This window comes from Clupea harengus, chromosome 11, assembly GCF_900700415.2.
Source record: "Clupea harengus chromosome 11, Ch_v2.0.2, whole genome shotgun sequence".
NCBI lineage: Eukaryota > Metazoa > Chordata > Actinopteri > Clupeiformes > Clupeidae > Clupea > Clupea harengus.
In genome coordinates this window covers 18190431-18212663 of record NC_045162.1, presented here as the reverse complement: position 1 = coordinate 18212663, position 22233 = coordinate 18190431, and the positions used below count along the sequence as shown (strand labels likewise).

At 42.8% G+C, this 22233-nt stretch overlaps 2 protein-coding genes across 3 annotated transcripts; one reads left to right on the top strand and one right to left on the bottom strand.

The window, feature by feature from the left end:
• Positions 1–44: 44 nt before the first annotated feature.
• On the bottom strand, positions 45–14678 carry kiaa0319 (KIAA0319 ortholog). Its single transcript, XM_012822913.3, has 21 exons — positions 13097–14678; positions 11882–12003; positions 10471–11177; positions 9710–9878; positions 9416–9514; positions 9106–9203; positions 8760–8847; positions 8589–8678; positions 8133–8268; positions 7560–7791; positions 5835–5958; positions 5112–5241; positions 4629–4777; positions 4121–4272; positions 3675–3813; positions 2938–3097; positions 2441–2577; positions 2066–2188; positions 1739–1829; positions 1505–1596; positions 45–1061 (listed from the first exon to the last, which is right to left on the bottom strand). The coding sequence occupies exons 2-21, from the start codon at positions 11931–11933 to the stop codon at positions 889–891; spliced, it is 3141 nt and encodes a 1046-aa protein (XP_012678367.2). The 5' UTR covers positions 11934–12003; positions 13097–14678; the 3' UTR covers positions 45–888.
• Positions 14679–14726: 48 nt separating this feature from the next.
• On the top strand, positions 14727–19823 carry LOC105896128 (tyrosyl-DNA phosphodiesterase 2). Of its 2 annotated transcripts, none has more exons than XM_031575887.2 (7): positions 14727–14854; positions 15489–15534; positions 15660–16193; positions 16364–16455; positions 16569–16687; positions 16987–17157; positions 17555–19823. In XM_031575887.2, the coding sequence occupies exons 2-7, from the start codon at positions 15503–15505 to the stop codon at positions 17834–17836; spliced, it is 1230 nt and encodes a 409-aa protein (XP_031431747.1). In that variant the 5' UTR covers positions 14727–14854; positions 15489–15502; the 3' UTR covers positions 17837–19823. The 2 variants fall into 2 exon arrangements, with proteins under 2 accessions (XP_031431747.1, XP_012678305.2); XM_012822851.3 differs by having other exon boundaries at positions 15651–16193.
• The last annotated feature ends 2410 nt before the right edge of the window (positions 19824–22233 follow it).

Below are 22233 nucleotides of genomic sequence, written 5' to 3'. Positions count from 1 at the left end.
AGTGAGGTGATTTCTGACCACTGAAAGAGACGATAGAGCCAACCTTGCTAAAAGACTGTTTATTTGAATGCTTTTCGGAAATAATTGACAAGAACCGCAGTTGTAGCTTTTATTTGGGACTCAAAATTAAAAATGTATGGAACTTAAGACTGTGCATAAACACAGGCATACTTGGGTATTACTAAAATAGGACACAATTATGTTTTCCCTTTCCCTTTGCCTCGCTGCCTTTGGTCAGCATGTTTTTTTGTTTAATGTAGTTTCATGTTCCCGGGTAGACTCATGCTGAATCTTGTGGCATTGCACAGACCTTCTTACTCTTACTTTTCCAGCAGTACACAATATTTCAACCTGAATTATTTTGTGTTCACCAAGTTACATGGCTAGTGTTTGCAGCACAACTCTTGCCCAATACAGATAGACAAAACATTAGAGGTACAGTTATAAAGGGTTCAAAACAGCTGCAAGTGTTAATTCACAGGATTTGGTTTTTAAAGTGCTAAAAAAAATTGACATTTTCATAGAATTTTCTATGAGAGACAATTACATTTCTAATCTGGTTTGCATTATGAACAGCTCACTGCACATGGGACAAATCAAATAAACCATGATCGAAAAGAAACATCTCAGCCCTCGAATCAAGAAGTAAATATGCAGTTCACAAGAGACAGACTTTGAAGCATATCAAGTTAGCCGTCAATATCATATGGGCAACCTTATTTACATTCACCAGTCTGTCCGTTTAGACGTCTTCAACAGGTGAAGTCCATACATTCACAGGCTCTCTGAGAACCTTCCTCCTGGGTAGCCTGAAGAGGCCCCAGTGGTGTTTTCCAGTTCGTTGTGCGTTGGGGTGGGGGGAAGGGGTGACAAGCCGCTGGCTGAATCTCAGCCATCCACGGGGCGAAAGCTGAACGCGTCTCCGTTCCTAGCGGAGCCATTGGATCGGTTCCTGGGCCGGTCGGACCTCTCGTGGCTGAAGATGGTGTCCTGCTCACTGTCGAACTCCGACTCAGACATCATCAGGCTGGAGTTGTGCTCTGTGCTCCTGTGTTTGATGTCTAGGGAAAGCAGAAACAAATTATTTGTTATGAGGGGCAATTCTATCAATATTGTGAGAAAGGTACCTTTGACTTCTGTCAGTAAATAAAATAACAACACAAAAGACAAAACTGTGCACGCTAATGTAGCTCAACAAGTGGATCATGAAGCTCGAAATAGCATGGCCAGAACCAGGATTCAATACATACTGGGAAATACTGCATGAGCTGTGGAGATAGAGTGTTTGCCTTATAAATGATGTTAGGAACCATTACGCTAGCCTTGAGTATTTATCTGCTACTCCATTTGGTGTTATTGTAGTCATTTCACACAATCTCATCTGGAACATTAGTCATCGTTCCACAAAACCTTTATAACTGAATATTATGAAAAAATAAGAGCAATTCATTTTTCAAAGACTACACCTCTGTAAAAAATACCAAACTAGGCAAACAAGTCTTACGGTATTTTGGTCTCAGCTCCATCCTCTCCTGTTCATCCATGTTGTCTAGAATGGTGTACTTAGTTTTCTTCCTCACTTTAGTGCGTCTGCTCCTTCAGAAAAAAAAATAGCAACTAATAAACAAGATGTCAGAAAGAACCAGATAGAATAGCCTGATGGTGTGGTGCGTTCCTCTAAAGTCATGCCTTGCGGCTCTATCGCCATGGCAAGAGGTCATATGAGGGTCATCTGTACCTTTTACAGCAGCAGAAGCAAGTCCAGCTGACCGAGAGGATGAGGACACTGCCCAGAAACACAGTAAGGACGACATAGAGCACATTCCATTCTGGGGGGGAGAGGAGAGAAGGCATGAACACGTATTTCACTTTGACATTTATTCTTCACTGACATCATCTTCCAGATAAAGTTTGAAAACAAACAAAAAATACAGAGATTGATGTGATGATGTCTACCAGGCCTTTGGCCTGAGAGCCCAGTACAAGATAACAAAAATATGACTGTTCTGTGAACCCCAGGATGTCTGGATAGGTTTGTGTGTGGTTTGTGTGTGTATGCGCTCACCACAATTGCTCTCTCCATCCTCCAGGAGGCGCTGGAAGGGGTTCTCCATCCAGAGGGGGTCGCAGGCGCAGCTCTTAGTGACAGGGTCACACTGACCTCGCCCAGAACAGTGTAGCAGGCACACTAAGAACACCACACAAAACATAGACATGTTCCTTTAAATACCCCTCCCCACACACACAGCAAAGATCTCTAGTGACGTGACACAGACCAACTTTTTTAGATAAAGATTTTTGTAGGTCCCAGTGTTAATACTAAAACAGAAGGACTATGGCATGCTTATTGTATTTAGACGTTCATGGTTTCAGTTTAAAACAGTTCAATCAATATACGAGTGTGGGAAATGCTTCAGCTGAAATGTGAGTGTGCACTCACTGACAGTGTCGACTCTGAGAACTTTGAAGAGCAAGAACTCTGTCTTCTCTCTCAGTAACTGACTCCTCAGTAACTTGGCAAGCCGAGGTCCCGGGATTGTTCCATCCAGTCCTTGTACTGAGAACCTCATCACTGTGCTGGAACCAACACACATAAACAACCGTGCACAAACACAAATGTCACGAAAACCAAATGATACAATGCGCAGACCACCCATAGTTTTGATTCATTTGAATTACAATGTTTATACTTTCTGTAAGTGGCGCACCTGTTCTGTATGAGTATTACATGGGGGCATGCATTATGGCTAGAGTTGTCTGCTGGCTTGTCTCCCACGCTGACGTGGTTTTGAGTTAAAAAGCATTTTCGCTCCTGAAGTCTGGTCATTTTGAGCAAGCCGTTTCAGCCAAAGGGTCAGATTGGTGCTTCCTGTTTTCTGAGGCCCGATTGACCCTTCAAGTATTACCTATACACCTGATTGGCTCTTCACATATTACCTGATGTCTGATTGGCCGTGCAGGCCTTTGAGGGCGATGTCAGCATCCAGCACATGAAGCAGAGCTGCCAGCTGTCTGAGCACCGTGTTCTTCTGCTGCTGGCTCACCTGGGCCACGCCCACCTGCAGTTCAAGCTCCACCTCCTCCCTCTCACGTGGGTCTGAAAGGAATGGCCAGGGAAAAGCATTTAAACTCTTAAGTGTCTACCCACCCAGCCAGCACACGCGAAAAATACGCACACACATAAAACTCCATTTACATACATAATACTCTGTCCTGCTATGATATTACCTGTAGGCCTGCTGCCGATTGTGTTCCCCTCTATTGTTTGGTCAGAAGTTTTGTTACTGTTGTTTTGCCAAAGCGAGCACCACTTGGCAACTCTTCACAACAATGTTGTTTCATGATTACCTGTTTGTGAAATGTATCATCGTCTGCTTTAACCTCTTCATGTGGATTTCATTAATGATTAACAGCTATCTTGCACTTAATTTTCGCCAGTGAACTTTGAAACGTGTATCCACGTGTACTATCTTGAACCATTGGATTAAGTATAAATGTGGTCTACACCTGTGTAAAAAACATCATTCAATACCTGCTGTGAGCAATGAACATAGACCCTTAACCTAATCATGTGGTTCCAAGAACATATTTGTGCTAAAAGAGATAGAGACAGTCGAGACCAGAGGCAGATCAGTCAGAGTGTAGGCATGGTCTGGATGCTGGTTGGGTCTTACCAGGACGCACTTCCACAGTGGCAGTGGCTGAGCCTGATCGCCCCAGAGCATCGCTCACACGCAGCTGGAAAAGGTAGGTGCCCTCCACCAGGTTGGCCAGGTACAGCGAGGCCATCCGCTCTGAACCATACAGGATATCCTGAAATCAACAGAGAACATGGGAGACCTCACATAGTGTTTCAATGGTGTCTTTGTTTCTGTGGAAATTCCATAGTAATTAAGAAATTTGATTAGTTGAATGGAGAATAAAGTGGCACCGTTTTATCTAACACTCTTGATTTTTTTCTCTCACAGTGCACGAGTTTCTGCACAGTGAGCATTTGTATATACTATGTCATTAGAACTCAGTGGTAAAAAATAGAACATTAAAATGAAAGAAATGTATTGTTGAACGATGGTTTGCATTATACGTGCAATTAAATGAAAGCATTCCCAGCTCCACTCACCCCAGCGGCTGGGCTCTGCTCATCTCTAATCCACAGGAATGTGACGTTTGCTGGGCCGGCATTGGACACAGAGCCCCAGAGGACCAGGGAGTTTTTGGGCAGGGTCAGTGTGTGACTGCCACTGGCGTGGGCCACTAGAGGCAGACTTCTGGCTGTGGGGGTGATGGGAATGGAACATTAGACTGACGATCAATCAATGTGCTGCTGCTGCTGCTCAAACGATAGCAGAAGGAGCACTACACATAGTCAAGAGTGCACTGTCCTTGGGAGCACAAAGTACTGCTGAGCCTTGCTTAGCTTGTGTAAGGAGGCTACTTAACCGAACGGTGTGCTCCCCACTGAGATATGCTGAATGAAATGCAAATGAAATGCAGAGGTACAGGGGTTTTAGTTTGGAAATAGTTTAAATGTACTGTACTCAGTCTTTACTGAAATTAATGTATGCTAATTGAATACATACCGTATACAATTTTTACTTGAGAATTTCAGAATGGACCTGCATCCTTACCTTCTTTGACAGTGACGGTGAAGGAAGCGGTGCCTGCTGCCCCCTGCAGGTCTTTCACAGTTAGCAGGAACTTGTGATTTCCTGCCCTAAGGCCAGTCGCAGTGGTTACTGCCTTGTTGGCATCCTGGATTTTTGCCCCCGGTGGACCACTGCAAAATGGTAAGAGTGATCAGATGCAGTTCACAGTTCACAGTGTGTGTCCACACAATCTGAGCAAGAAGTGGAAAAGTTAATTAATTTTCACACAGATCACCTGCCATTGTCAAACATCCTCATGTTCCAACATAAGAAAACTAAATCGTTCCAGACTCTGATCTTGGTACTGAGCCCTTTAACAAGAGACAATACACAGGGCCAAAGTACTCATCCCAGAAAAAGCAGAGAGGAGAGGCCCTGACAGAGAATCTACACCTACCAACATGCTGGCGTCATACTGTAAATCCTACAGTGGGGGGTGCAGATAGCACAGGCCTACTGTGGTACCTGATAGTGTCCCAGTGAAAGCTGATGATGCCACGGTCATCTGTGCTGCTGCTGCCATCCAGAGTGATGCTGTTGACAGGGAGGATCAGCTGCCTGTCTGGGCCTACCACAGCCACTGGTGCAGAGTTCTCTTAAACAACACACAAATACACACTTCATTACACTGACAACAGCTACTGATACTGATTATTTACGCAGTATAGCAATGTTATTCACTATCCACACCTATTTTACTGTTGTCTGAATTGCTACAACTCTGTGAAAACATAGCAACATTAGCATGTACACTGTGTCTATAACACACAAAATCCTCAACTAGTTTAGTTTAATACAGGGGTTCTCAAACTTTTGCAAGCTGGGCCCCCCCAAAGCTGGTTAGGGGTAGTTGGGGCCCCCCCATCCGTCGCCCTACCTTTTTTTTTTATACTCGGAAGCAATTCGCGTTCAAATGATAAGACTCCGTTTTGATTGGTGGATGAGGAGCAAAACAGTATTTGATTTGTTTGGGTCAGTCCAGCCCCTTGCATTTCGCCACTGAGGGAGCTTTCACTAACCAGTGACAGGTCGGCGGTCGTTTTTTTTTTTCTCCGTCTGTGACATCGCGCCCCCCCTGGAGAGTGTTCGCGCCCCCCACTTTGAGAACCACTGGTTTAATACAATGCCTAAGCTCTCTTAAATGTGCGTTTGATAACTATAATAGATTTGTGAAGCATTGGTGTTTACCGGGTAGTACACTGACAGTGACAGTGTTGGAGTCCTCCTGTCCGGCGGAGTCTGTCACGGTCAGCTGGAAGCTGTACTGCCCCTCCTGAAGCCCAGAGAGCTGGAGGAAGGGCTCTCGCACTCCCTATTGTCCACACACATTTGTAAATACTACAGTAACTAGGCAAGGCTAGTTTATGTACAGTATTTGACACATTTCAGTGTCATATAGAATATACAATAGAATGAAAACAAGCGATTAAAGAAAGTAATACAATACAATTTACAAAAAGGTGAATTATATCATTAAAAGAAAGTGCAAAGTACATAAAGTAGAATAAAAACATAGTGGAAGTAGCCCTGACTGTGTATATCTCTTTCGGGAACACCGAATAAGCCCAAGACATCACTTCCCCGTCGGGAGTGAATAGAGGTCTACTTTCAGACTCCTGACCTGAGTCCATGGATCTAAGAGCCCTACCCGGTTTGTATTCTATTAACATATCAGAGATGTATTCGATGTATGCCTAAACCTTTCAGTGATTTATAGACTAGTAGCAGCACTTTAAGATCTATTCTGTGACTAACTGGAAGCCAGTGTAAAGATTTTAGAATTGGTTCAGCTGTTTAATGGTCTTTTTGGCAAGTCCAGTTAAGAGACCATTACAGTAGTCCACCCTACTGGGAATAAAAGCAGGGTTGAGCTTCTCTTTGGCTTTCTGGGACACCAAACCCTTGATTCTGGCTATATTTTGAAGATTATAGAGGGCTGTTTAGGTGGCTGCTTTGATATGGTTGGTGAAAGTGAGATCTGAGTCTATTAAAACGCCAAGATTTTGGACAAGAGTTGAGGTGTTTACCAATACGAATTCTCTTCTTTTTGTTGCTAAATACAATAATTTCTCTGATCTTTATTTATTTGAAGAACATTCTGACCCTCATCCAATTATTTACTTGCTCTAAACATTGACAAGGTGAGTCTATTTGGCTGTGGTTGTCTGGTGAGAGACCCAGATGTATCTGTTTATCATCTGCATAACTATGGTAATCAATGTTGTTGTTCTGTAAAACAGGGCCCAAAGGCAGCATATAGAGATTGAACAGAAGAGGTCAGAGAACTGATCCCTGGGGGATTCTGCATGTCATTCTTAACTGCCAATGGTAACAAAGTAACTCCGGCCTACTACATAAGACCTAAACCCATTAAGAATTTAGTAAAACCAGAAGTGTTATTTTATCTGAATCAGTCATTTAACATTTAACTTGTATACGCTTCAGTACTTTGGTGAGATCGGAAGCCTGAATGATATTTGTCAAATGGTCCACTTGAGTTCTCTTTTTTAAGAGTGGCTTAATGGAAGCTGTTACCGTTTCCTCTAGAGTTTTTGGGTCAATTGTATTAAATTATAACATTATTATAGATACCATATATGTCCTTACTATAGTGTAAATATCCTTGGGTCTTACTTTTTCTCTCTTTATGTATATACATAGGTATGTAAACCTTTTGTGGTAGAAAAGATTGCACCTCTCTGAGAGCTAGCGAGTAGCATAGGTTAATATCAACACAGCTCTCAAGATATACTGCCAAGGATTTCTAACTATACATTTGCTTTATTACCTCTTATCTCGTATGGGGAATTAATATATTCATATTGTCTGATATGGTCGAGGAGTACTTCTCTGAATACTGGTACTACTGTATTCTGCTGCACTTTGTTTGCCTCCACACAAGAGCCATGGTACCTGCATGGTGACCACTTTATTCTGGGTGCTGGGGTGGAGGGTCCACAGGTAGCTGTTGACACCCTGGTCATCGCTGCTCTGGTTCCCCCTGAGGACCAGGTGGTCCAGTGGCAGCGTGATGAACTCATCAGGGCCTGCATTGGCCACCGGGGGACCGTCCTGTCTCTGCTTGGCCACGCTCACCAAGGCAGTTGCGCTGTCAGCCGATCCCTGAGCGTCTGTCACTGTCAGCCTGTGGAAAAAAACCAGGACGTGGCACATGAGCACCTTAATTAGGTCAGGTCAAATTCACATACACACCAGGGGACAGAATCCAAACCCAGCGGCAAGTGACAATTTAACCCCTGGATGAGTTTTCCAAATAGGTGAAGCAAAAAAAAAAATGTACTACAACAGAGATCTGGTTACATATTACTGCAGAATATCATTAACAGAGATTCAGCAGCTACAAAACCATAGGCTAGCTTGTCCTCCAGTCACCTCTAAAGGTCAGTTAGCACCATGACAGGGCTTCTGTCCAAGAGAGCACTGGGTGTTATGGATATTCTGCAGGCCCCAGGATGATATTCTTACTTGAAGGAGTACTCTCCAGGCTCCAGGTCGTGCAGATGGAGAACGGACGTCTCTGCAGAGCTCTGGTTGCCCAGCGAGGGGCCAGCCACCTGATCCCAGCGATAGCTGACGATGTCATCGTCATCGTCCATGCTCTCTGAGAGTGGGCAGCACAAGAAATGTAGACAAAGTTATAAAACCGTGTGAACTTGCTGGTGTCATCGTAGGGCGATTCAAAACACTGGTTCAGTGAATTTCAACACCTGTGTTGCGTATCTAGGGAACAAAATTGTCTTGTAGAATGCCAACACTGAGTGATAGACATTTTATACAGAAATTAAATTATGTAAGTAAAGTAGTATCTAGAGTAAGGCAACAATGACAGCCCATTTCACTTGGAAAGATCAAAACAATGTCCTACATATACAAGGCTAAAGACAAAGGCAATCAGAGAAAGAACCTGAAAATGAGTCTTACCACTGCCATTGATGATAACCAGATGAACTGGGAAGGTCAGGTCCTGCGTTGGCGGGTAGATGATGGCTTTGGGAGAGTTATTCATCCCATCTAAGAAAGAGACTGAATGTGAGTCACACTGTCGGTTAGACATACTGACACCAGTGCAAAATTTGAACTGAGTAGCCATACCTGTGTGCACTGTAATGTTGATAACACTCTCCCCGGAGAAGCGCTCTCCACTCACAGTCACCTTCACTGCGTACAGGCCTGTGGAGAGCTGTCCAAAACACAGCAAGAATGAGATGGAGATTAAGTCCACTTATTCCTCTGTCTAGCTCATCCTCATGTCTAAACTACCTAAAACAGTAAGTTTATAGATTATGGCAGGGCTGTTCCAACATAGAGGAGACATACTAAAACCTAAACAAGAGGTTTCATTCAGACTACCTCCAAAAGAGCTGTCATAGTTTTATGGATGAAAAACAGCGTGGTGTGATGGATGAAACTGCAGTTGGCAATATAATACTGCTTTTACCCCAATGATTTCAACAGACTTGCTGTTTTCCCCTTCGATTATTTCTCTGTGGTCTTCAGGTGAGTTGACCAACCTCCATCTGTATGTGTAAGAGCTCTCTACATAGAAGACACAAGAACAGCTAGCAGGATGGGGCTGGAGGGAAAAGGAAGTTCTTCATCTCCAACAGACATGAATTGACAAAATGATTTTTAAGTCATCTTCAAGCTCGCTGAATACAGTATGCATGTGCTATTATTGAATGTATTTGTATGTACTATTAGTATGCACACTGTGCTGGTTGGTTGCTCAGTTTCTTATGAGTGTGTACCTGGTTGAGGTGCTGGTGAGACCAAAGCTGTCAGTTCCACAGTGTTGACAGGGAGTGTAATCTCAGCAGGACCTTCAATAGTCACTAGCAGAACTCTTACTGGGGAAGACAAATGGAGATTAATGTTGATAAAAGAAAGAAGAAGGAAGAGAAAAAAAGGGGGGTACTGAGAGGCCAGCAAAAAAAAAAAAAAACGAGTGAGTCAGACATCAGAGACTACTCTCGCACTTTCAAACACGGTCAAATGCACTGAGCACATTCATTTAAAATGTAGTCAGTGGCGTATTGCAGTACCTGGCTCCACAGGCACAGTCTGAGGTGTAGTGCTGGGTGCCGTTAGCAGATTCTGAGTAGGAGCAGATGTCCTTGTTTGACTCAGCTGGACAAAATCTGCGCTGAAGTTCTGCGACAAGGCAGTTGGTTCTGTGTTGGTGGAGGAAATGTTGGGTAGATGTTCAACAACCTACATGGGCAGAAGAGTAAAAAAACAGTAGCTATTTATGTGGTTCTGTCAAGCTGCATTGGTGTACACAGCTTGATGTATCCTTTATTTAACCCTCAGCCATCAAAACGAATGTTTTTAAAGCCACAAGGAACATTAGTTTGAATCATCCTTCACAATCCTGCATTAGAAGAGACTGATGGGGCCATATTGATTCTTTTTATTTGCTTCAAAGATGACACATAGGGCAAGCAGCAATGGGAATGACTGCAGCAGCAGCTTGGCATTGAGCAGGACAACAAGCACCGACTGCCATCATTCCTCCCTCTGACTGTTTGTTATGCTATTCGCTCTGTTCATAAAAGAACTGCATCTTTTACAAAAAGAAATGTGGCAATTTCATTTGGATGTAAATGATTCAACCCCACCTGACCCAGAAGCATCAATTACATGACCCCTTTTCATTCAAGAGATGCGGTGCAGCCACATTTGACATTCTCTGTGTATCAAAGAAATTCCCAGCAGGCAGAAGTCTAGTCAACCGTGTAACATCAATGCAATCCCTTATTGCCTTACAAGGCTCAGGTCTGATCCTACGTATGCTCACACTCACATTCAGGACTGCTGGAGCAGACACAGAGGGCCTCAGGGTGGGCCCTGTGTCACTAGGAGATGGCCCACTTTCATTCCTCGTTGCTTGGGAGGAGCTGGGCTGGACTTGGCTGCTGTTTCCAGGAGGATCCAGTGCAGCATGCTGTTTCTCCTTACCATCCTCAACATCTGACAGGTTCAGGGCCTCTCTCGAGCCCTGGACGTCCGGCCAGTCTAGAAGCCCAGCCAGCCCTCCCTTTAAGCTGTCCACATCCCCGTCTCTGCCCTCCTCCTCCCCATCCGCCCCCCTATAGCTCTCCGGGTACTCCTGCTCTGGGCCGTCAAAGTCCTGCTCACCCTGCAGCATCGCCTGGTCCTGCAGGCCACGGTGGCGGGCCATCTGGGGCCAGCGCCCAGGGAAGGGCTCACCGCGCACCAGCGACTGCAGCACCAGGGTCTGCGGAGGGCCACGCTGCAGGAAGATCAGGGAGGAGTCCGTGCCCCGCCGCTGCTTGGGCTGGCAGTTGTCCTTGCGCCAGCACCTCAGCACGTAGCAGTGGCGCTCGAACAGCCAGGCCAGGTCGCAGCCTGGCGTGTCACAGCAGGCCCCTGCGCACTGGGCCAGAGACGTGACCTCGGGTACACGCAGGATGCTGATGGCCTGTAGGTCAGGGGAGATGATGGACTCGGAGAAGGTGGCCACTTGCCAACACTGGGTGGCCAGTACACCTGTTGGGCAATAATGCAATTACTTCCAGGATTTTTGTGAATAATGCAGTTGGGTCTGTTTCTGTCTATCAACACCAACCTATTCTTTCATATATCAAAGGTTTTGAAATTTTGAAAAAGTTTGAATTGAAATGGAATATGGAACTTCCAAACATTGAGAGTTCAGATTGGGTTAGCCTTCTTTGACGCAGTACTGTGACACAAAACTACACCACTCATTAGCAAAAAGCTATTACTATTTACCACCTCAGACTGAAGCCTCCACAGTCATGCACACATGCAAAATTGCAGCTTTGACACTGCATTCATTTGCAGCTACTGGGCTATACATATCTCACTCTGAGTTTATAATGCTCTTCTCACAAACTAGCATACTAGTCAGCTACCAGCTGCCCTGCTATGAGTCTAACAGTAAACAGATGGCAGCATCATTGAAAGGAACAAAATAAACTCATTAAGAATCATGTGTCCCCTTTTCGTTAGCTGCCCTAGAGAGACTGATTTAGAATATGAGATATACTTTCACAGCACTCTATTACATTATAGAACATTATAGTTACTTATCATCATTACCATAAAATATATCTAGTATTTATAGTAAACTATATAAATACACACTTAGAGCATTTCCAAGGAAGTGAAAGTGAGATAGACCCAGACTATGTAACAAAACAATATGCTGAGATGTGTGGAACCAGAATTACCTTTCATGACATGCAGGATTGGACAAAGAAACAGGAAAAGTCCAACTTTCATGGTGCTGGGGAACCTTTCCTTTTTTTCTTGCAGCCAAGCTTCATGGACCACCACCACTATTCTCTGTATGCTGCAGTAAAATAAAGACACCACTGTGATGTTTTTCCCCTCAATCACTCAGTGAATACAGCAAAACAACGAATCAAAACCCAATAACACTCTTCCGTTAACTTTGGGAGGAGCGCGTGCGATTGTGCCGTGAAGTTCCTCTGTGAAAGAAGAGAGATGTGTGTGTATGAGTCTGACTCATAGAATGGTTGCTGTATGACCCAATTTATTGCCACCCTGGCACAGATGACACCGCACGTCTTTGTCTAATGCCAGCGAGGGTGATGGGACGGGGCAGCTGTTTGGGGGGGAAGGATATCAGAACAAATGAGAGGCCATGAGAGGCCTTACTGTAAGACATGCAAAAATACTGATATGGAAATATCCTTTGCCCTTACCCTGACTAATTACTGATAGTGTGATGCCAAAATCCATTAAAAGGCATCAGACCCTTTGTGACTGAACAACTTTGAGCACAAGGAAGTATCTAAGATGAGAGAAACAACAAGCTCAGGCCCTTGTCACCTGAGAACATTATGAACATGAAATGCATGCTCCCTCATGTCTATGAGTTTCCAGTCTATGAATTTTACTATCCTTAGATAAAGCCCAGTGTGATTTTCTGGTGCCACATAGGAGCCATGCCCCAGCCTGAAGATGGGCTCTGTGATGGGAAAAGGTGTGACTGAGGTTACAGGAGGACATTAGGCTAATAACACCCCACACACACCAACTCATCTCATTACAGTATGGCAAACAGGTGTAATACAGTAAACAAATAGTGTGTACATGGACATGATGATCACAAGGGACCTTGTGGACCCAAACCTACCATAATTCAGTAAATGACTTAAAGCAAGGCCTTTGGCTGAAATAAGCACTGACACACAAACACATTGTATCGACTGTAAAACAGGTAGGTAGCAGACAGCACCCCAAGTTAATATCGTTTTACAGATCAAAATAGTCAACAGACAAATGTAAACGGCATACTTATAACCGATTCTGCTTCATTTATTATTATGTTAAGGTCTAATGTAGGCTACTGTAGCGCACTGTACTGTAATATAGCCTAGCATCAACAATGTAGACAGCGCATCACTAACATGCCTTACCCCAGAGATGCTCCTCGATGTTGCGTTTATGCTAAACCAGCATCTTTCCCCGTCGTCGTTTTTTTCAGTCTCAATGACGGACGGATGTATCTACCGATAAACCGAAAATAAAATCACGGCATGGCAAGGTTTTGATTGGGATGGAGGACTGCCGCTGTGGCTCTATCGTCCGAGGATGGAAGGGAGTGTCTACAGCGATGGGCAACAAGGGAGGGTTAGACACGTGGCTACTGCTGTGTGTGATGCAGTAGCATACCCATGTTAGATATATCTATCCCACCCCATGTAAGTGATAAGCATAAGCCCTTAATTTCTCCGAAGTATTTAGGTCTCATATCCAAGAAATACATTTTTAAAGGAATGCTGCTGCTGCTGATGACAGCTACTGCTGCTGGCCACCTTGCCTTTATTTTATTCCATCTTTCTTTTTTCCATTTAGAGTAGATGGCCTAACAGGGACAGACTGTATCACTAAAATTGTTTGGTGTGATAGATAGTTGCAGTCTGAACGCACCATCTAAATCTAGCAGCTAGGTCTGCAGCTCTGTTTAGTTTACTATTCCTGAGAAGTCATAATGTGGTTCTACTTCGCTCGTTGTTAAAGGGGTGGTCGCCTTCCAAAATAACATTAGTTTGCAGCTATGCTGAGAAGTGTTACTGCAGAGCGGCCAGACCATTTTCAGATCAGTGGCATTGAACGCATCATGTGCAGTACATTGTTTTAAAGATAGTCTTCGATTCTGGCGAAGGGTTGTGGATCATAATGCATGAGCCAGAAGGAGTCACCATCTCTATAACCTGGGTGTCAAATACTCACAATATATTTTCTGCTATGTATCTCTGGAGTATAATGAATGCATGATTGCAACTTGAATCTAGTGGCTTTTAAATTTTACAGCATCCTGTTAAGACATTCCATGTGAAATCAGCCAGGGGTTCCACCCTCAAATCCCAAATAGGAAATACCAATTTGGTAATTTGAAATCTTCTTGGTGTAAAAGCACGTAAATAGATGTAAAAGCATGTTGATTGGCTGGAATTGTTCAGGTTATGGCTCGGTCTGTGCCAAAATATTTATTTCCCAGTTACCGAGTAGCCTATGACTTTTTTGTGCCCAGAGGCATGGCCAGCTGACCGTTAGGAGCTGCATTTGACATAAGGTGACTAGAATGCGAAGTTTACCTTTCACTAGCTACTAGTTAAATGTCCTAGTGTCTGCATGCGTTGGAAATTAATACTGTATATTGGTGTCATGGATCCGTGTAGCTCAATAAAGCAAACGCACAGGCCTAGGCAAACACCACTAAAAGATTCAGAGATGTTTGTAATAGGCCTACTTGCATTGCTTTATTGTAGTTGTATATCAACGTTCACTGGAAACGATTAAATGGCCGCAACGACGTATTATTGGAGTTATATTCAGTGTCGCTGAGATCAATTTAACTACTGCCCAAAAGAGCGGTATTGCATGACTCGAAAGGTACTGGCCTTAAACTGTGGGTCTCACACCTCGGTTCTGCGGCTCTACGGAGTTGTACTGCTGACTGCAAACAGATCTTACTCGGGGCTATGCTTCAATAGCCTATCCAGCCTATTTGTAGCCTATCATGTGACAGGTGTGTTACGTCACTAGCACAGTCAAAGAATCGAAACCTACGGCCCGGGGATGAAAGTGAAACGTATTAACCTATCTAGTCTATATGTTGAAGCAGTTTTAATCTTTACTGACACCTTCATGAAAGTTGGCTTATCGATTCTGTAAGTACTTCAGTATCCATCAATAAGTACGCTTTTTTGCATATAATCTTATCCAGGGAACAGATAAAAGACAAATTAATTCGAAATCCTGCCCAGTTGCCATCTGGTCAAAATGATAGCACAGATGTAAAACTTAAGTTTAAAAATAAATGTATTTTCCAACCTGTTCAGTCTGTTCCATTACAGACTGTAATGGGCAGACATAGTAATGGGCAGATGTTTGATGAAGTTTTGGTTTGTCCAAAGGAAGTTTAATTTAAGACTGTAGGCTACTAGGTTCATAATGGTCAGAAGTTCATAGAATCCTGCTGACAAAATTAAAATTTATATTTATGAAAGTTGGCATAGCATAAATGAAGGACAGACACTATATAGCCACATGTGTAATATACTAAAAAGGGAAGAAAAGGGAACAACAATCAAGGCTTTCTCCAGCACCAGGTATGATTTTTTTCGTATCATTGGGTTAAGTATGTCAAGGAGAGACTACACACATCACCACAGTTAATCTGGTATACAAACAAGACCGACCATATTTCTTTATTCGATTCCCTTTGTAGTATTTACCCATGTTTGAAAAAATAAGAAACCCTTTCAAAAGTGTTCAGAGTTACTCATTTATTTTCCTTCCAAGGTATTAAAAATCAAATGGAAGAAGCCCTGAACTCAGCAACACAAAGGTGAGTATGCTATCATTGCCTTTTCAAGTTGAAGTCTTTTCAGTTTAAAAACAAAAGCAATATTTCAATATTATGCGAACATGCATTAAATTTTGTTGTCCTTGTCAAACCTGGAGCCCTAACAGCAAGGTAGAACCAAGTGACACTCGGGAGAATGGGGCTGCTCAGGAAACCACTGTCACCAAGAAAAAGAGGGGGAAGAGGAGGGAAAGAACCAGGAAAGTGAAGGAGATCCCAGTGAACCAGCTGTCTACCAGCCATGATCCATCCCCACGCCAACGCACCCAGGCCACTCAGACCGACAATGGACAGCCAGAGAAGACCATGGCGACAGCGGAAACACAGACCCGCTCGCCATTAGTGCAGGACAAATCCACGCAGACGCCAGGGATTCGATTCGCCAGAGAACCTCTGAGTACCCCCCAGGCTCTGGCAACCCCAGCCCCACTTCCAACCCAGTCTCCCTTAGACCAGCTCCCCCGAGATCAGGTGCCTCCAAGCCCGCCAGCTTCACCTCAGGGACCCCAAGAAAAACAATCTCGACGCACAAGTAAGAGGAGAGACCCGAACGAACTCTTTGTGCTGACGTGGAATATCGATGGCCTTGATCGGGAAGATATGGATGAACGGTTCCCCAAATTGCTCCACTACCTTTCCAGGTGAGTCATGTGAATCATGCCTGTGAGTTATGTTAAAAAAACTTTAGGGGTCACTGAGTTTCTTGTTCTCTCAGTTGCTCCTGAACATGTAATGTAGAGGCATTTTCATGTATGCTTATGATACCGATGATAGCTGTAGATATCACTGTACTTAACCTCTTTGTTGTTAGAATCCGTGCAGATATAGTTCTGTTGCAAGAACTTATATCACCCATTGCAGATGTCCTTGAAGAAATCATGACAGATTATGACTTAATAAGGGGTAAGGGATATTGGGCAATCTCCTTTAAAATATAGTAAATCTCCACCTTATCACATTTTCCAATCAGAGCCAGTGAGTGAGTTATGTACTCTGATGTTTTTACTCCATGCTAGGCAACACCAGTGGGTATTTCACAGGAATACTGCTGCTTAAGGCCAGGGTGAAACTACTTCAGAGCAGCGTTGTGAACTACCCCACCACAGAGATGAGCAGGAATCTACTAATGGCACAGGTGGGCCCTGTCATCTCACAGACAGAAGTGCAGAACATCCAACCACACTCCTACTGTCATTCCCATCTACGCATTAATGTCAACATGGCTGACAATACTGTTGTGCAACACAAAGGAATATAGTGACCTTTTGGTTTGACCTGTTTGTGCCTGTACTTTAATACCAATTGATATGACATTCACACAGAGACAGGCATTTCAGAGCTGGAGTTGTATGCCTACGTATGAGGCCATGGGTATAGAGAGTTGAACCTGAAGCATTTTCCTGTCTTCTCTGGCCTGTTGCTGGCCATGCTTAGTTGAGCTTCTCAGGTCACCAGCTGTGGGTGATGACCTCTCACCTGGAGAGCGGCAAAGCCAGCTCTCAGGAGCGGATGAACCAGCTGCGCAGGGTGTGGAAGAGGATGAGGGAGGCTCCTGACGACCACGCTGTCATATTTGGAGGAGACTCCAACCTGAGGGACAGGGAGGTTAGTGACACTCACACACTGACTCCTCTGTCTGCTCTTCTGTCTCATTAATAAAGCTGTGAAAGTGTGCTAAAGGGATTTCTCTGCTTTCTGTACATTCACTTAAACATATTTGTTACTATTTGTTTTTACATAAAGTGACCTACAGTATTTTACAGAGATACAATTTTTTGATCGGTATGTGTGCTTCCTTGGTATCAAACCCATGATCTTGGCATTGTTAGCACCTCGCTCTACCAATTGAACTACAGGAACACCCCATCACTATAATCTGTCTTTGAAGTAAAAGTATAGATTGAGGCTCAGATGGTAAAGTGGATCTGGTTTAACTGATGACATACCATTGCCAAACTCATGTCATTTTCATAAACCAGCAAGCTGTTCTCTGTGCTTGTAGGTTAAGTGGCTTGGTGGTCTGCCAGAAGGCATTTCTGATGTCTGGGAGCTTCTTGAACAACCAGAAGACTGCAGGTACACCTGGGACACGGTCACCAACAACAATAAGGATGTCGACTTTAAGGCACAGCTGCGCTTTGATCGTGTTTACATGCGGCCTGGGAAGGAAGGGGCGAAGGTCACCCCGGTCAGCATGAAGCTAGTAGGCCAGGATCGGCTGAAATGCGGTCGTTTCACAAGTGACCACTGGGGCATCCTCTGCAAGTTCTCTGTAGACTTGTGATTAAGCTGAATTTAAATTTCAAATTGAACTGAATTGCTGAATCTGTGGCAATGAAAACAATATCTAAATGTATGCAGCCATCAGCTCTAACTGTTTGACTTATACATTTGAATTTGTTGTGAAATCGGATTGCAATTGGGAAATGGGAAATAGAAAATGTTTGTGTTAAATAACTTGAACAAAACTATATAATGTTTGATCTGATTTTGATGGTGCTCCATGGAGTTTTAATATTTAATATTGTGATACCATCATTTGCAAGTGTCTTTCAATCTCAGGGCATACGGCTGGAAAAGGTGTTAACTGTCAGACTTTAGCTCTGAAGCCCTTTTGATTCTGATACCATATCTCCATAGGCTACTGAGTCACCACTTTGCATGTTTTCATTTTGGTTTCATTTTCATTCATTTTGTTTTTAATTCAAATGACTTCATATTTTATTCTCACAGCCTCATTGAATTGCATCATCCACCTCATGTTCTTAACCATACCATCATTGTTCACTAGATGGAGCTCTTACCACGTCATGAATTTACCTCCGCCTGTCAGCACTGTTTTACAGAACAAATGGTTCTCACAGAATATCTGTACACTCTTACATTCACAACCAATACAACATATGGCAGTTGGCAGATATGAGGTTACCTCAATATATGTTCTGCATCAGAGGTATTACAGCTGTAATATCTGGATAGAAATCGGACTTACATTTGCACCCAGAACACTATAAAAGTAAGCCTTTATATAATGGTGGTCTTACAAGAGTAATGTTTCAGACAATTTCTTACATAATTGTATTGTAGTTTACATTTTACTTTTAGCTATATGTGACGACCTCTTATTTCCATTTACTGTCATACTTCGCTACACATATGAGGAAAGCAAATAATGTCTTGTTCATGAGAAATAGGCTGTATGTTGATGAGACAGAGGCTTGAAATGCGAGAGTGATGCTTTCATATTTGAATTCAGTGAACCCTTTACAAGCAATGAAATACATCTAACATGGTGTAGCCATTTAGAAATGTGCCTATGTCATTATTGGAAATGGAACATAAAGAATGTGTGTGTCGTAGGTACAACTGGAACTCCACAGATGAATAGTGTGCAAGTGACAGTCGGCATTTTGTATGCTGCGTATTATCATTCTTACAAGAGACCTAAAAAGATTCATGAATGATGAATTTATTATAATATATTCCCCTGTCCTGCGCGTGCACAGGTGGTCATGTAGTGTTACTGCTTCACACCCTTTTAGTGTACAGTCGACACAATCACAAAGTATAGTTCCTTACATTCTTGGAAACCTATTCCTATTCCTATTTAGTACTGTTTAGGGAAAGAACCTTGGTTTATTTATTCAAAAGATTGATAGTGTCTGAAATATAAGGGAATAACTGCACCATCTTTAAAACTACTATTCACTGTAATATACAGAACGATGAAATGTGTCTTAGCCATAACATCTTAAGGTCAGAGCATTTTTTCATTTTTTGGGACTAGAGGCCGTATGTTGTATCAGTTTAGCCAATACAGCAGCCACTTTTGGCCTCTTTAGACACTTAGAGGTCCATGTTGGTGTCAGCCTCTTTATATCGGTTTTACCAATATTAGTGTAAATGCACCTTCTTTGGTTTACCCAACAAATGGCTTGTTTGTTTTACTTAACACTATAACGCAGGTTGTATCATATTTGCTACATGAGTTTTTGAGATGTCAACGTCATCATGATCAATACTTTACGGAAAAACCTGTTGTATGCAATCTGACACGTCTTCTGCCTTCTGATGGATTATCCATGCACTGTAGGTGCACTGAAAACAGTAGTGAGGCTTTGAATGGTAAATCCAAAATGGCTGCCTTCATGTAGTAACTCACAGTTATTTGGCAAAGAAATATTTGGCAATTTGAGTTCTGTGATGAGCAAAACATTTTATTGTGATCAACAAATTGGTAAAAAAAAAAATCAATAAACACTTCAAGTGTCTAACATTGAATGTGTCAGTCTTTACAGGGTTAAATTACACTTTTTTATAAATTACATGAACCGATGCTTACATATCTACGAGTATTTGGTACATATCCACTTCATGAAATGGGTGGCCCAGCCCCCGCCTGTGGGTGTGAGTCTCTTTTGCTGATAAAGGCTCATCATTCACAGGAGTTTATGTACACCCCCTTATTCTGGTGCCCCATGTGAGGATGGTACTATTGTACTGACAGTGTGTGTGTAAGAGAGAAAGAGAGTGTGTGAGAGAGTGTCTATCCATGTATATCTTTTTTGTCATTTCAATGCTGGGGTGCTATGTTTTAGCTGTCTTTGCTGGGAGCAGTGAGCAATCTCGTGGAGATAGATGGATGGTAATATCCTCTTTGGGGAAAATAATTTGAAAATAGGCCCCTGTGTTTTCATTTGGAAAATTGATTCAGGGTTCATTTTCTCAGCTGTTTAATCCAAACAGAATTGAAATATGCCAGTACAGTCATCTGGAAATTAGGAAAGATGGCAAGCTGTCAGCAAGAATAATTATTTGTTATTGGCGTAGTCTCCACATTCAGGTTAATGTAAGAGTATATAAATGTACTAGCCATCTAGGCCTCTGAATGAGCCTTGATGATATATTGAATATGATATGTGCCAGGTGCAAACAACATTGAGTGTTCCTTCCTTTGGTTTTTATTTCAGAGATATTTTTATTTAATATTGTATTATTTGTCCATGTCCTTTGTATGTGTGTGTCCCCTGTGTGGTCACCTTCATAATGTATGTGGGCCATGTAAACCTGTTGCCTTGTCATTGACTCTTCCCAAAGTATTTGGATTTTGTCTTATTGTGTGTGTGTGTGTGTGTGTGTGTGTGTGTGTCTCTCTCTCTGTGTGTGACTGTGCTTTTTTTTTACTGGCTGGTCCTTCCTTAGTGTTTCTACCTACTCCAGGATTTTGCCCGTGAAATCCAATACAGTTCGATGTTTCACAAACCCATACAAATTCAGATGTCTCAAGATAACTGCAATGTCCATGACAAAGATGTGCAATACAATCAAGGAAGTGATTTTAGAACATTAGTTATTATTTCAGACAATGTTAATTCACTAGATATAACACTGATCAGGCGATGGAACACCACAGTTGAATGGATACATTGTAGCATTAGACTTTGTTGACAGGCCTGAAATATTTTCTATTTAAATCTTTTCTATTTTGCCTGTACTGCTGACCAATCAGTAGGGGGCACACTAATGTCTGACTCATGTTAGTGAATTAGCAAGGGAACTGAAACCTTACCTACCAATGCCACTAGATCCAAATTATATTTCTTAATATAAAGCATAACTTTACTGTAGCTTGAGGTGCTGCTCTTTCATTCACATTGATTATCTGATTGATGCTTTGATCTGGTAGAGAATTATGACATGCCTAACCAACTAATGTACTGCATTGGTTTTCATACTAAACAGATTGCATGTAGGCTATCTCTACATCTACTCAACATTTGTCCCTGTCATCTCAGATGTCCTATAAAATTATTCTCTGCTTGACCATTTGACCCCCCCTGTTTTCTTTTTCGGCACTCTTTTGCATAATCAATCGTCCTCTTTGCTCTGCATACGCAGTTTCTCCATACTGTCCTGTAAAAGTTGCTTTATTTATAAAGAACCTGAATCAGCACTTCCAATGTGCGCTGGCTGTCATTATGACACAACCTCCCCAAGGGGTGAGAGTTCTCAAGACAGGAGTCTTTGCACGGGAATTTGAATCTCCACGAGAATTACCTTTCCTTCACTGTTGTGGGTCGTAAACATATATTGGACATTACCGTACGTACGTATTTGCATTCGCCTCAAGAAGGCACAGTGGCCGCAGATGTAGGCTATTCATGGAAGTGACATTGCGACTGTAAACTGCTGACATAAGAAAGCTTTGCCCCTGCTCCTGTCGTGAACACATTCTCAGCCCATATTAAAATAGAAAGGGCGAGAGGTGTGTGTTTACACACTGGTGATGATGACATTTGCATGATAAGATCTACCCAATCAGTGGTTATTACACTGGGTAATGGAATCGCCTGTCGTTTGTATTGATGACTAGTGTAGGCATTGCAGGCTCCAAACTTATCCATGGAATTTATTTCATCACCAGAATATCACCCTAGAAACCATCATATTTAACTCTGCTGATATGCTCTGTGTGTATGAGTTGTTGGGGAAATTGAATTGCGCAATTTGATCCTCAGGGGTTATTTAGGCTGTTCAGTGAGATTCACCGACAACCTTCCCTGATTGAGTTCTCTGCATTTCACCCACAATGTGACAAGGCCACTCAGGATGCTACATCTGTTTTTGGAAACTTACTAAACGTTTTTATAAACTCCACAGCCTTCTGCATGCGAAAATACA